General features: G+C 33.8%; 1 protein-coding gene across 9 annotated transcripts in view; it reads right to left on the reverse strand.

Annotated features, from left to right (window-relative positions):
• Positions 1-17,017, reverse strand: part of CACNA2D1 (calcium voltage-gated channel auxiliary subunit alpha2delta 1) — a gene marked incomplete at both ends in the record, with an annotated part of 512,237 nt that overhangs the window by 76,571 nt on the left and 418,649 nt on the right. For all 9 annotated transcript variants that reach the window (XM_082846527.1, XM_082846526.1, XM_082846525.1 and 6 more), the window contains 2 exons: positions 11,113-11,217; positions 16,040-16,198. In XM_082846527.1, coding sequence (XP_082702653.1) covers positions 11,113-11,217; positions 16,040-16,198 — 264 coding nt within the window. The remainder of the gene's footprint in view (positions 1-11,112; positions 11,218-16,039; positions 16,199-17,017) is intronic.

Here is a 17,017-nt window from a genome sequence, read left to right on the forward strand (position 1 = left end):
TCACCTGTCTCACTTGGTTAAGATATATTATTCACATATTTAGTCACTGCAAAAAAAAAAAAAGTCCTATTTCATAGGTATGAGATTATAAAAATGTATATAGAAAGGCGGTCATGATACTTTTAGTTGCTTAGGGCATTACACTTAATGATGGTTTCACTACTTTCACGTCATAGAAATATTTAGGATGCACGTGTATGATTATGATGTTAGTCGTATTACTTTCTATAAAAGATGACTGGCATATATGATAAATGTTTTAAGCTCCTAGCATTTTTAAAAAGAATCAAAATATTGACTGTTTCTAATATATAATACGCAAATGTTTAAAAATTTAATTGAGATAGTATTTAATTATAGTACTTTATATATTCATTGGAAGCCACTGAATTTAAATAGTATAAAAGCATAGAAGGTAAATTCAATGATGTCAATAAGTATTTAATAAAATAGCTGTTTGACTTATCGATTTTTACCAATTTAGTAATCTAAGTAAACAGGTACTCTAAGTTGATCATTTTAGCTTTTTCTGAAGATAAACATGGACAAAATCACTTTTCCATGAATTTATGGTCTGGTTTGAACTATGTTAAGAGCTTTCCCCTAATTCATGTCGACTGACTGTTTGAATTGACATTTTCTAACTGTTTCATCTGTTTCATCTTTTGCACAACTACAGAGCACATATCTCAAAAGAGATTTCACATCTGTTCTCTGTTCTTTTGCTGGTCTTGACTGCACCGAGATCACATCATGACAATCCTTGCCCTAAAATGTACATCAGGGATATTGTTTCACTTGTAAAGTTTTACGTGAGCCACCCTTAGGTCATCCGGGTTTGCCTCGGCTAGTTATGTAAGAAGCCATACGTCAGAGTTTTAATCACCTCAAACTGTAAGGACAAATGACTGGTTCTAGTTTAACAGAAGCTGGTGACACCTACCTCTCTCTCTCTCAATCCCTCAAAATGCAAAATGCAGTCTCATTTCCTTAAAATCTTCAACTGGTTCATTTTGGGGGCTATGTATTTCAATGTAGCGTCACTACTTACATCGTAAAATTTACTCCTAAATGGAAATATTTTTATAAACAGGTTGGCAACCCTACTAACAATTCAATTTAACTGCCATACCTTAAAAAACTGTCACGTGAATTCAGGGCAGGGAAACAATCAAGATGCTCCAGAAAGCACTTGGGGATGGCTTTCATAATTAACATTTGAAAGCATGTCTCACACTTTCAGTTTAAAGCACTGCTTTGCCTGGTCGCTCCTCTTACCACGACAGCGTTCCAGTAAAATGTTTTCCATAGAATACTTTTCAGTACAAAGAAATAAATAATAAGACTAAATGAATTATTATATCTACATCCCTAGAAATCAAGCATTTCTAATAATATAGAGGCTACACTTAGACACACACCATGTCATTATTTTGACTGATGTTATTCATCAAATAGTCCAAATAGACACAACTCAGCCAAAAAACATACTAGTAAAACACCACCACCAACAACAAAACTTGTTGTTTTATTTGTTTTACTACAAAAGTTTTGCCTGACCCCCATTGTTGGCCTCCATGGAGACCTCCATGGAGGTCTCATTCACAATGAATTGGTGAAATTTGATTGTTTTTATATCCTAACTTTCCACTTGGAGTTTTAGATAGTTTCACTCCTCCTATTCCACACTATATTACTGCCACCCCGTGGAAGAGTTAATGAACTAACTAAAATTCCAGATGCCAAATCCACAGAGATGATTGCTATCCCCTCATTCTTCTGGTGTTTTTCACTTCTTTAAGTGTACCATTCTTCCTTAGCTATAATTCTGGGGAAAGGAAAAAATAAAGTGATTCCTTGAAATAGGCATGATTTAGAAATTAAGGTAAATTACATTCTCAAAGATGTGTATTTTTAGAGTTCTTTTCTTATTAGTGTATTTACATGGTCTTACATAAAAACAAATAAAATGACATATAAAATAACTTGAAACACAATGTGCAGTCACACAAGAGAAATATTTCATCTGGAGTCTCCATTAAGCAAATTATTACTTTAAATCAGGGCTTCATTAAAGCAAAGTTAACTTTACATTGATAATTACAATATGAGATCCATGTAACAAGTACATACTGGAGACTTCTAAGTGAAATGTTCCTAGAAAATTTGCTAAGTGATCCTGAACTGGTTGATTTTAGGCCATGTTTCAGAATGTTCAGCTCTGTGAGGGTCATATATGAAACATACACAGTTATAGATGGCTTTGAAAAATATTCTTCATAATGCTGGAGTCTAGGTCTCTAACAGAAATGATGTGCGAAGGTAGTATTGAATAAATGCTGGCTAGGGTTAAAACAGTTCCAAGATTGCACTACTGTATCTATTATAGTGCCTTATATAGAAATAGAAATAAATATTAAATGAAAAGAAATGAAATAGCTAAATGAGTGGTCTTAACGTTTTCCCAGAGGGACATAAGACAAACTTTGATATCATCTGACATATAAATCAGTTCATTATTATAATAGAGTAGAGCCAAAACCGGACTGATATACGTCTAGCATTTTATAATTTGGGTTGTTTCATACACTTATATCACGGTAAATTCATAATCTTTTTCTTTTATGTTACGCTGATTTGCTCAATGGAGATGAGCAAACTTTTTCAGGCAAATTAAAGTATGTATAATACACTTAAACCATTTACGTGCTCTATTATTCCTAGAGAATGAAAATAACTCATAATTATTGACTCATGCGTAGTTATATAACAATATTCACAAAATAAATTGTTAATTTGAGAGTGTATTTAATAAAATTAAACTTAGAACAATTAAAAATCTGTCTCTATTATTAGTTGCAAATTTATATAATTCGGCCTTCAGTTGGTTCAAAAATCATTTTTTCTCTGAACAGAACATTATAATTCCAAGATGTAAATTTGCAATGTCAAGCCTGACCTACTTGATTAGAGAAAACTTTTAATTAACAGCAAATTGGGTTATTGATTGGTTTCTTACAATACACCACTGATTTATTCTTCAGTTCTAGACTTCCGCAACTCTGGTTTTTATTTTGTCTTGTTTGTTGAAGACTAACATACTTGTCTTCAATTAAGATTTTTCCAAAACCACAGGGTCAACCTATTTTTAAAAGCCATAGGAATTTCTTGTTTCCCAGCAGAACCCAGTTACTGGAAACTGTCACCTCAACAATTATCAGTTACCCAGAGTTCAAGTTTAATTTACAATAGGCAAATCTCCAAGGAATAATGGAAATGAGACTATGAAGAAAGAAAGCCAATAAAACTAAAATAAAAACTTCAGCTATCGACTCATGTTAGAAAAATGATGTCAGAAATGGGTTTTATTAATTTACTGTGCGTACTAAAATTTTTGGCATGAAGCCTATAAAAATACTAGATTGGACTGAATATTTTAGGAGAAAATTCTACAGTGGTTTCCATAATTCACAAGTGTACCAGAATCCAGAGCATTTAAAATAACCTACATCTCTAGTTTTATAACATTATGAAATAAAAGTGTCCAAATGCACCTTTCACACTTTATTTTATAAAGCCCAGTGATCTGAAAGGTTCTTACAAGCCTGCAAAGATCTGATGGCTTAGTTTAATCCATCTTAGCCTCTTAAGGCTGTGAGAAATATGTCCCTTAGCAGTAAAGCCTTGCTATTCGACCAGAAGGAAAGATCCTGGGTGGGCAAATGATGACTGGCATGGCCACAAGCTGCCCTGGAGAGAGACACACACACAACCAGACAGTGCATTCCACATGAGGTTATGAAATTTGGACTGTAGATCGTTTAAATGACTGACTTTGCCACTTAGTAGCTGTTTAACTTTCAACAAGTTCCTTAACGTCTCAAATTTTGGTTTTATTTCCAAAATGCGGATGATGTTGATGGTAATAAACATCTTTTGTCATATGGTTATTACAATTGTGAATGAAGTAATATATGAAAATCTTTTGTATTATATGGAAAATAATAAGCACAATAAATATTATCTATGGTAATAAAGATGACCATGATGATGATGATGACTACAATGTCTCCTACCGTCAAGCTATCAGAATTCAATGAGGTAACATTTTCCATTAGTGGGATACTAGGCTTTCGTGCCTTAAAAAGAACATAAAATAACTTGAAGTAACACCTTCCCAAAGGAACACATTTGGCTTGCTTTATTGCATTTAGCAATAAACTCCAAAGAAAATGAGCCAATATTGTCTAAATGCCATTGTGTCCATATAAGATATATCATGGAATTGCCCAGGGTCTGACAAACGCAAGAATTTCACAAGTGACCTTTGAATTAGTCTGAGTAAAACACACAAAGCAACTTTAAAAAAGGAAAACAAAATGCAGTAGGTTTTGCCTACGTGATCTTACAGCACCAAGCAGATATTTCTCTCACATTTCTTGCATGTGCGTACGTAACACAGATACACGCCTCAGGATTATGTTGGTCTTTAAAATTTTTAACAATTATAATGAATCACCCTTGCATTATCAGATTATAAGGAAGTAATTTTGGGTTTCCCTTCCCTCTGCATACATTTATAGTACTTGACACAGGAGCAATAAGCTATGGACGCATTTCATTTCCAAGCAGTTATAGCTCTGCAAAGACTACTGTCAGCAGAGGTCAGGAAATAAGCAATATACTGATTTATTTCAGGTGTTCTTCTTGGGTAATGCTAAATACTTCACTGACACTAATTATGAGAATACTCATGAAAAATTATGTGTTGGGCTGGTGAGGGTGAATGGAGAGGTGCCGTCAATACAACTGTTTTTTATATAAACTTAAGCCCTCCCTACTTACTTATAAAATGACATATCCAAGGTGGAACATACATTTTACTCTACATTCCACTTATAAGGAAAAAAATGTTTTAAATTATTTGCTTTTAAAAGAGCAAAGCTATTGAGTTTTTTAACATTTACGAATGTTTTATAATTTATCTTCGAGCTTATTTATTGCATATTTATATTTATTTATGCTGGGCATCCTCAGTAAATATACTTAGCAACCGCTGTGCGTCAAGCCCTTGCTAGCCTCTAAGGAGTCAATGGTAGGTTTACAAACTAACACAACCCCTAGTTCATGGAGCTTTTAATAGAGGAGAGTTCAAGATAACAGGTGAATAAATACATAATTAAAATAATAAAAAATGGTAATCTGGGAGAAAGAAAACAAAGAGGAAAGATGGTGCTGAAATAGAGAACGGTAAAGAAGGTGTGTGGGGAAAGGAGACCACACTAGAAAGACTGAGCAGGGAAGACCTCTGCGCAGAGATACGTGGCAAGCAGAATTCTCAATCTGAGAAGAAGGCAGCCACAGAAAAAGCAGAACAGAGTGCCTCTCCTGGTAGAATGATTTCACACAAACCAAAGGCAATCCCAATTTTAGGTGGCACAATTCTACCTAGAAATTATTTCGAGTGCATTTTTTGCACTCTATGGCTTAAGTCTTGCAATGTATTTTGTGCTTAATGTAATACTTATTCTCATTTTTCATTAGATTTGTTTTAGCTACTAAATTAAAGACTTTGTAAAATGTATGGAATATTACTCAGACCTGAAGAGAATGTACCTGATAATATTTTCCTTAGTTTAGATAATGAATTATCAACATTAATTTTATTCTAAGAAAGCAAATGTAAATAAATCTGTCAGAGAGAAGGACACATACACACATGCACATGCACGCACACACACGCATTTTAAATTGATCATCTCTCTACTGGGCCAGTGTTACTTGTAATTATTGTTTTCAGCTATACCGTAAGTCCAGCGTAAATAATATATTTGGTTTTTAGAACACAGGTACAGTTCCTAATCTAAAGCTGAAAAATCTTTGGGAAACTGTTGAAAGTGCCAAAATACACGAAATGAAACTTTTCAGAAGCAGTGTATTTGTTAAACAGTATTAAATATTCTACAAGTCTGAATGCCCTTCATTATCACATGTTTGAACATTCCTTCCAAAGGCTTCATTCTTTCCTGATGGAGAAGCCAGGCAGAGACAATTGAGAAGGCAATGAATTATTTGCCATGAATTATTTTCCCTACCATCTGTTGAAAATGTAATTGACAGTTTTCACTTATTGTATAAAACACATATGCAGATTCAGCCATTTGTGATTTGATTTAGATTTTTGTAGCCTATAAATTATTTCTCTCTATTTTGGATCTGACAAAAAAATAGAAAAGACTGCCAATCATTTTTTAAAGAATTAAAAAAAATAATGAATCTATTGTCAGGCAATTATAACTTTAGCTATGCATTCTTTATTTTAAAAATTATTCCACATCTATCATGTTTTTTTCCCATTTGTTCTTCTCTTTCGATTTACTAGTTATTTTGAAATTTTCATTTTATAGATTTTGAATGCCTGTTTATTTTTGATTAATTCTGAGAATTAACCTAAGGGTCCGAGAACTATTTTCTAGCTGGCTAGACAATCTTAAGTGTGTACTGCTAACCAAAATCCCTTTGCTATTATACAGAAAATCAAATATTTTTAATTTTCCTAGGTCTGGGAATTATCTTTCAACTCTGTGTCTGGTTTTACTTTCCTTTACTCATTTGTTTGCACTCTATGATAGAGTTCATTTTGGTTTTGGCACCATTTTTAAGGAAGTCTCGTACACACGGGTGAGCCCTAAGGAATGGCACAGTTGCAGGTAAAGATTAGAAAGTGAATGCATTTTAATGTGGAACAGCTGTGTGAGGAGATTACCATGGACTCAGTTTTAAACTGTACCTATCTATAATCAGGTAGATTAATTCCCAAGAGTAATACATTTCAAGAGAACCCAAACATTTTGTTCTAATTCTTAAACCTTTTGGCCTCATTAAATTGTGCTGTATATCTGCAGCCTCATTCATCAGCTCTATGGATGTACCTCATCACACCTACCTGGGTTGCTCTGAATGATTTCTAATGTCATCTGGATGAAAAATGACATTAAATGAATCATTCAGCAGCCACATTAATGTCAAGCAAGAGGCTTGGGGAGGAAGTAGGATTCAAAGAGTAGTTTTCAGATTTTTTTTCTTTAAAAGCTCTCCAAACTTTGTGACTTTGCAATTTTGATATTTTTAAGCTACAAGTGAACTTCTATCTTGAAAAGCATGCTTTAAAATAAAGTTATAATCGAATATAGAATTTTTAAATGTATTGAAAGTTTTTATTTTACTAACTCTATCAAATTCAGTTTTATACATCAGCCATTTGAAAGATAATGTGGCTAGTGAAGTTCTGAGTTGATAAACTTATTATGTAATATATGAATTTTGCAGGTAAAGAATTGGTCTGTCATACCCATACCCATCCTTAGATGACAAAGATAGACAATGATCTTCCATATCAGTGTCTGTGGCAGCAAATCTCTCAGACTGGGTGGATGAATGGAAGATATAGAGAAGTCTGAGTAAGGAGGGAAAGTTAGAAAGGGTTTGACAATTCACCCAAAACCGTTTGAAGCCATGTTTGAAGATGGTGGAAAAAACCTCTCCTATACATATACACACTGTTTTTAGTAGGTACCTTTACTCACTATTTGCACACATACACCCTTGGCATAAACAATTAACTATGTAAATGTTGTCTTGACAAAGTACAAATACACTCAAAAATATAAGTGAATTAAAAGTGGTTGTCTGCCATCATCTATTTTCACTGTTAGTGGACACAGAACATACAAATACCAAGAGACAAATTTTGTGTTTAATGTGGTTTTCCCACATTAGGAAATTCAAAAAGCCACTGAACTTGAAGTGCATATGAAATGTGGTACAACAATATTTCCAGAAATATAATTCCTACTCGTCCAATTCAGATATCTGTGCTCTGTATCTCTCTCAATCCCTCCTCTTTCAAGGTTCTCCTCTGTTTTGTAACTATAAGATTTCTTGTCTGGGTATCCCTTTACTAACCTTAACATATAATAATGACTTGGCTCTTCCATCTTTAAAAAAACAAAATGTATGCGTGCACATATGTGTGTGTGCGCAGCTTCACCCAGAATTGACTGTCTTATTTTTTCCTAGTATTTCTTAGCAAATTTGCAAAGATTTTAGAAAAATTAGTTTATGTTCAGATTTCTACGTCCTCGTGCCTTAAGCACTTCTCAACTAACTACCTGTCGGAATTTACTCACTGAACTTTACATAAGAGAGCTAAGCCAAAGTTACACACATGGTCCCTTGTTCCTGGAAATACGATGGACAGAAGGAATGTCTATTTAAAACAGATATAAATATGTGTGCATATATCTGTGTATGTAAGTACGTATACATGTATGAGTGTGTATCACAGAACTTTGCTACACCACTGAAATTAGACTCACATAAAAAATGTAGTACCTAATTCCAAGGACATCTTAACTTTTCTTAGCTAATCATACATTTATTTTAAAATCACAGAAACTAAGGACTGACTACTTAATTTTCAAAGTTGCTTTGGAATTCACAAAAGTTATATGTCCTTAGGAGAAGTGTGTGTCCTTAAAGCACAGCAACATTCATAGGCAAACAGCAGGATTGCTGAGTAAGATTAGATTCATCAGTTTTACAAAAATGAATTCAATATGAGTAATTTCTTATGTGGTTTAGCATGTTGCAAAATGCCTTTGTTTAAAACGTGGAGTTCCTATAAAAGGTGAAGGGGATGAGAAGTAGTGTTTCAAGATAACAATACTTAGATTGGACATTTTTAGGATATATACATAGAAAAATGATTTTCAACTAGTTAATTCTTCATATATTCAATCAACTGAACAATCTGTGAAAACAGAGGGTAGAATACAATTGTTTTCCTTATGGCATAAAACCTCTTATATTTTAAAAAAAGGAAAAACATAAACTTATGATATGCCTCCAAGACATATTATTGTGTTAATTCTATATACAAACAGGGTTAAGGGAGAGAAAGAAAAAAAGTTTAGATGAAAATTTCTTCTCTTTTTATACATTTAAATTCTTTTATTTAAACCTGTTGAAGTTTTTTTTTTTTACTCTTTGAAATCAGCACAAATTATGATATAGATTGTAACATTCATTGCCATATTTGTTTAAGAAACTCTTCCTTTTTGAAGAAAAATATCCAGAGGTGAATGATATTCCTGCTGGTTGGTTCAGATGATATCAAAATTAAAGAAAAGATTTATCTAAACTTATATTCATTAAAAAATGAAAAGTAGTGGGGCTTGCACTTATATACCTCTATCACAAAATAATAAAATATACTTGAAATTATGACTACAAGATGCTAAGAAGTCTCTTCCAAATTATCAGTGTATGATTAATTAGAATATTGAGATAAATGTATTATATTAATAGAGTTCAATTTGGGCTAAATTTATTTTATTACCTTTGAGTTCTCCAAAACATGGTAATGTTACATTACTGAGAATATTTAAATAAGTGAAATAGTCCTTACTCCAGGTTATTTTTTTAATTATGAATTTGTTCTGTAACAGAAATCATGCTTCCAACTTTTGTTAGACATACTCAAGTTACTTATTGCCATGTATTGAGAACTATCTCTGAACCTGTGCTCTCTGCAGGATGATGAGAGTTCAAAGTTAAACAATACAAAGGCCCAGTCTTATAGGACCTTGTCATCTAGAGAGGGAACAGAGAAGAGATTTTGTGGGTAGAATACAGTGTGAGGGACGCGTAGGTCTGAATACACTGTGCTATATGGGATCAGAGCACGAGCCTGAAGTGGGAGAAAAGTGTCAGGAACATCCTTCAGGGGGTGATGATTGCCCAGGATTCTGAACGATGAGTAGCAGTTACTAAATAAAGTAAGTAATGCACACTACATCTTAGATTAATACATCTGTATCTTCCCATTACTTTTCATTCTACTGATGTTTTTGAAACAAATATTCACAAAATCAAGTTACTATTTGAAAATATTCAGTCTATTAACAGTTTAGTCCATTTATCAACTTTTTCAAAAGGAACGGCTCTTCTGTATAATCAAAGTCACCAGGTGTTTTAAAAAAACTTAACCCTTGCATTAAACTTATGTCATATGACATTAATTATACTTTAATAGCATATGCAATATCAAAGAGTTGAGTATTAAAAAATTTTGTGAATAATTTGAAGGTATGTGTATTGGGTTGGCCAAAAAGGTCACTCGGTTAATGAATATGTTGTTCAATAAAGTTCCTAGTGAAAATGAAAAATGTGTCTTTTATTTTTACTTAAAACTGAACAAACTTTTTGGCCAACCCAATATGTCTATGTTTTCAACTCCAATCATTTTTAAAGTTCCTAAGGGTGTTTCAAAGTGTCCCAGATTTTTTCACCAATACTCTACCCCATTATTCACAATATTTTGCCTGCCAAGATATATAACATATATATTTACCTAAATGTATTAATATACATTTTTTTCTCTTTTTAATTCCTCACACACATATAAAACAATTCATTAGAGTTAGTGACGAGTCACACCTCTCAAAATGGTAAAAATTTCAATTAAAAGCCAAGTAAACTGGCATTTTACCCTTAAGAGTCCCCTTGTGAAACATACAATTTCTGTTGAAATTTTGGAAACACAAGATATAGGTTATAATTTTTCATTACTTATTTATGGATCCTTAGCATTTTAAGAAACCAAGTTGAGAATCATTGTTCTTTTATAAAATATGGAGAGTCAGTCAGAGAATTGAAATAAGCTGATAGTAGCAGTGCTAGAAAAAATAGTTACATTTGATATTTTCCACACTATCTGTAGGTTCAGCCACATGGGTGAACTTTCAAAACAGGTCTTTCTACAATACTTTCCTCTGCAGTAGAACAAACAAAGAAACAAATATATTCCTATATAGGCTTCTATAAGTTCAAATTATTTTATTAATGAATTAGTCATAAGGTACTTATGAATCTCACAGAAGATATCTAACATTTAATTCAGTGATTAGCTTATAATCCATCTGTATGACCTTATAATCAGCACACTAATGTTTTAACCAAAAATGTCTTCCCTCACCACCCCCGCCACTCTCTCTTTAAAAACCACCTAAATTACTATTAAATTTAAAACATTGGAAAAATTACACTCACTTTTTTGTCTTTGTTGTATTTGGTAAATATCTCCTGAGCTCTCTCTTCTCCTCCATCCGTGAACAACATGATAATCTTATTGCAGTTGGCTCTAGACACATTATACTGTTAAAAAAAATGTACATCATTCATAATAAAAGGTAGGGAGTATAAAAGCAATATGGAAAGAGCATGCACAGGTTGCAAGTAATGACTGAAGGATCTGCTCAATAAGTCAATTCTAGGAACCAGTTCCTGGATCAAGCCAGGCCTACGCATCCCTACACAGGGGCTCTGCCTCATTCCCAACACCCATGGGTCTCCCTTCCTTCAGGCTTCTGATCAAAGGTCACCTTACCAGTGAGGACTTTCCTGACAACTTTCCCCTCCCAGGCTGTATTTTTCTCCATAGCATTTCACATTTGTTTACATGTAGTATATATTTTATTTGTCTTTTTATTATTGGCTTCTCCCAATAGAATGTTAAATGCCAAAAGGGCATAAACTTGTGTCATTTTTGTTCAGTGTTGTTTCCTTGCCTAAATGAATGCCTAGCACATAATAACCTCTCAGCGGTTAATGAATAAATGGGTTTTAAATTAATTAATGGCCATGATGTCAATTGTATACCCCTATAATTTACACGAGAAACAAAGAAATAATATTAATAAAATGTGCATAGCTTTTCACATATATTTTCAATCTATTCACAAACATTTGTTCCTCTCTTCCCTCCTTCATCTCACTTTATTCACTTTACATTTCTGAAATTGCAGTGTTGATCCCTAATGCCCAGTGCTCTTTCATATCTTTGTAAATGTCGACAGCTACTTCCAGAATATTCTCCTATCTGCTCGCAAGCAGCCACATATATTCTAATCCTGAAAGACTCAATTCCAGTGGTAAATCCTTTCTTACACTTTCTTTAAGGTCCCCAAAGAGTTGGATTTAGGTAAACAATGGATTAGCATCAAAGGGCCATGAAAATACACAATTAATTTAGAAAGCTGTATTGCTTTGAGGTCTGAAATTATAATCTCAGCCTTTCTACTGTTGTGAAATGTGTTTGTGAAAGTGTTGAGAACAAAAGATTCACCCTAATTTATGAATGCTCAGCTTCTTCGAAAATGTCAACCCTCTAGTTCAGCAATATTCAAAGGAGATACAATGTGAGCCTAATTTGTAATTTTAACCCTCTAATGGCCACATTAAAGAAAGTAAAAAGAAATATCTGAAATTCTAATAACATATTTAACTCAGTCGTTCAAAAATGTTATCAATTCAACATCAAATAATATAAAAGTTACTGAGATAATATACTTTTTTTCCTTTCATAATAAGTACTAAAATTTCAGTGTGTACTTGTAACACATTTCAGTTCAGACCAGGCACATTTCAAGTGCACAACACCCACTTGTGATCATGGTTATCACACTGGACAGCACAGTTTTGGTGTTTAAGTGACTAATACATTTTTTAAAAAATCACTAATTCTCCTATAGTATTTAAGCTTATTGAAGGTCCCTATTCCTATTTGTCAAAAAAGGAAATCCCATTTCCTGTGGAAAAGTTAATGAAGACAACATTTTGCTTTACTGATGAAAAGATCCCGTTTCATATATTCTTACCCCGTTGACTAGGCCATTAGACCGTGCGGAGTTAAGGCTTTTAACCAAGCATTGTGAAAACTCAAGTATTAACTAATACAATTTATCACATTCAAGCACCATTCTTATTTTTGAAGATAATTATCTGAAAATTTGACCATACAAAAATTTACATATTTTATCATCAAAATAATTTTGTGAAAGGTGTTGAAGTCCCTCAAACTAAAATTAGTTTCTCTAATGACTTGTGTTTTCTATTTGCGTATGTAAAATGGGCAAAATAATATTTACCTAAAGGACTGTCTCAGAAAAGTGATAAAGTAACTAAAGTTTTTAGAATAGAACTTGGTTTCATTTTTTGAAGTAGTGGAGGTATTCTTATTATTATCACTAAATACAAGTATCAAAGTTACTTTTAGCACATTGAGTCTTGCTGATCATTCGTAAGACACCCACAAAAAGAGGAACGCAGTAATGTGTTTTCAACATCATTTTTCCTCAGGACTTGTGGGAAAGCAGAGTCTATCTCAGCAATTTTTCACTGGGTTTGCAGCTATCTAAAGAATCACACAGTCACAAGAAGTATACGTAACTGGCTTGGAAGGAACTAAGCCAAGGAAAGAAATTGATTATGTCAATAAAAATACAACAGCTAGGGTTGGTAATTTATGTTAATATGGTATTTCATGACACACTGTTGTATCTCTGTGTGGCCAGTATATAGCACAGCATCTATCATATGCACTCAACAAAATTTTTTTGGAAAAATGCATCTCAATATATTTGTCAGTAGTTTATGAAATGCTAACTGAAGACTAATTCAAATCTTAACGTCTAATTCTGTTTGACACTTGATTCAGTGATCTTAAGGGTAAACCTTGCCGGGACAAACAAAAGAGAAGGAATGGCATTGCATGATGAGAAAAAGACTAGAAGTGTCTGAAAGAGGTAACAGAACATGCTTCAGCTCAATAAGGCAAGCCACGGCATTTGGGAAAATTATTTTAAAATGAAGAATTGCAATATCTAAGCGACATGTGGAAAGCAAAACACATGAGGTTTACTATTGAGGACATATTAAAAATCATTTACAACTTTGGTAAAGGCAGTGGGAGAGGCCAATAGGAGTTAGATCATATTTTATCAGCAACTAATAATGAACGTGCGAGTTAACGTGGCCCCTCTACATGACTGCCTCTGAAATAGTACATTAGGCTTGAGACTTATCATCATTTCACAACGGAAACCTGAATAGGAGGGAATGAGTGAGGCCAGTTAACAACACTAAGAGGAATAATTAAAATGCCAAGATCTAGAAAACTTGATTATTGACTCAAGAGAAAAAAGTTAATATAAAAACCTTTCACATTCCTTTACTACAGAAAGAATATATTCCACTCTAATGATCAATTATGCTTGAATTTCAAAGTTTTGAGTTTTCATTTTTTTATTAATAAACATACATTATTTAATAATCATATGCATTTTACCAAAGATAATTTCCCCTGAAAACTGCAGTGTGGAACTTCTTTGCTTTTCTAACTCCTTACTTGCTTATCTAATGGTATCTAAAAAAAATATCACTACCTCAAACTCTAAATAATTGAAAATTCTACTCTCACATTCCCTCTTTGTAGACTCCTGTGCCACCATCCGCCTAGTTTTCCAGTTCAGAGAACTTGGAATCACCCCTCCCCCTCCCGGCAACCCCTCCTACCCACCCAATCAGGTCACTCGCCTTAACATCTCTGCACGTCTAGTCCAACACCAGGATTTCTACAATAGCTTCTTAACGTAGAACACTCGTCAGATGATGTCTTTCTCCTACCACAAACTTTTCATTTGCTCCTACACACTTCATTTAAAGACAGCTCATGGTCTTTCCATTTCCATCAACTCTCCCCTACTGCTTATGGCCCAGCCATACCAATCCACCTGCAATTCTTTCAATGAGCATGACACCCCATGCTTCTGTGCCTTTGTCGATGCTGTTCATTTTATCTCCCTCACCACCTACCTAGATTCTGCTCATTCTTCAAAATCCTGTTTTCAAGAAAGTGCAACAATTTTCTGACCTCCTTTGGGTAAGTTGAGCCCCCTTCCCCAAGCTGCTCCGAGCAAACACACCGTGAACACCCTGTAACAGCACTAACATGTTATATGAGAAATGATGATTTAGCATGTTATGCTCGACCTTCTTGAGAGCAAATGGTTTTGTTTATGTCTGGAATTTCAGCAATAGCACTGTGACAGGATAAATTGTGAGGCACTCAATAAATATTGGCTGAATGAACAAATCAATGAGTCATCACCCAATCAGAGATCTTAAAAACTGTTTAGAAGATTTACTTCGGGAACAACGAAATCAAGTTTGCAGAAAAGTCCAAATATAAGGGCTTATTTAGTGACTCAGCAAATATGATAGGAATTATGTGCTGATTCTGTCCCAGCCACATGCTAGTTATTAATTAATTATAACACCAACTCAACAGCCTACAGTCTCATGTGCTTTTCTATGTGGTTTGCTATGTCCACCGATTCTGTGGACATTCTTTACACAACCCCAGTTAGGAAACCAAGGCAGAGAGATGTTAGGTCCATACTCTGAACCACTGCAATAATATTGCTTCAGAAGAGATACAAACCTGAATGATAGCTCCTGCTTTCAAACAGTTCAAATGAAACAGACAACATGGCCATTTGAAAATACTAGTCCGCAGTGTGAGATTCGTGTTATAACATTGTTATGATATGGGACAGGTAGTTGGTGTGCCAGAATTTAAAAGCCTAACTATAGACATCGATGATTCACTCAAGGGAATTTTCTCTTTGGAAGGAATTTCTGCTCTTCCTGTCTACCTTGATGTTAACCATTTGGACCTTTTTGTACATTTAGGAACAACCTGAAGATTCAAACTAGATGTTTAAAACTGAAATATTTCCAGAAACCATTTGATGACTGACAGCACAAGTTTCAGTACTAACTGAGATAAGACAAAAGAGATGATATTCTAAATGTGCCAACTAAGTTTCCAGTGCTTCTTCAAAATTAAATTAAATAATTACCTTACAAATGTCTTTTTTTAAACAAAGTTTGAAAAAAGAGGGTAGAAGAAAAGATCTAAAAGAGAAAGAAAATCTACATTTTGTATACTTTCTGAATTTTGGATTTAAAAATAAAAAAAGTTCAAACATTTCTACTGCCGAGACACATCTGCTTTCTAAATGAATGACAAACAGAACTGTTATCTAACCCTACAGAGCTGTAACTACAAGGATACTGAAATTCAGATCCTACAATTCAATAATAAAAGACAAAAGGGGGTAGTATTAATACTTACATTAAGCAGCTGTTCAAAAGCAAAACTAAAGCCCTTTTTATAATCTGTGATTCCTTTCGCTGTGATATTATTCACTGCATCTTTCAGCACTTTCTTATTTCTTACATTTGCTTGGACAAGGTGCTGAAAACAGCTTACATCCTGGGCATTGCTGTTAAACTGCAAAAGATAGAAAGGTAAATGTATAAGCCAACATTAAAATCAATCATGTAATTTTTACTGAATTAGTGTTATACTTCTCAATCCTTCTGCATTGCTTTCTCTTTCAAAAAGAAAAGTGAGTAGATTGGTAACAGATGTGCACTAAAGATCAAACAGTAATTTTCATCCATGCCCCAACCCCTACTGTATTAGCCTGTCGCTTATTAACACTTTCCTGAACCTAGCTTGGTTTCCCTGATTATAAATTTGGGATTTGAGTTATGTGAGGTCCCTCCCAGCTCTCAAATTTTATGAGCATTTAGATTACAAACAACAACAACAACAACACAAAACTCTCAACAATGAAATATATTCAGAATGCAGAAATGATATGATGATGCCTGCACAGAATACAGGGAGAAACTGAGCATTTTACTCACCTCGCATGAGGAAACGCTAAATGGAAAAGTGGTACACAGAATGACAGGAACAGACGGTTAGTAAATTTGAAATTTGATGGTAGTCTTTCCATGGGGGTTAAAACAGGAAAGTAATCTGAAAGACTCAAGAACAACGAGTGGCCTTTCAAAACTATCACTCTAGAGGTTATACAGGGAATGCAGTAGAATCACAGAGGCAAGAGAAAGGGCAAGCAGGTCACGGCAGAGTTACTGCTGTGAGTGATAAGGGCCCGAACAACAAAGAGTCTTTAGGAGGAGAAAACAAACTCCAATAATATCTGCCCCAATTGAAAATTTAAGAATGATCACCAAAGTAATTTCAGCAACTGTATAAAAAGTATTCACACAGTTCACTGTATATTTCCAAAAAGATAAG

The sequence above is a fragment of the Leucopleurus acutus genome (assembly GCF_964270905.1).
Source record: "Leucopleurus acutus genome assembly, chromosome: 9".
Lineage (NCBI taxonomy): Eukaryota > Metazoa > Chordata > Mammalia > Artiodactyla > Delphinidae > Leucopleurus > Leucopleurus acutus.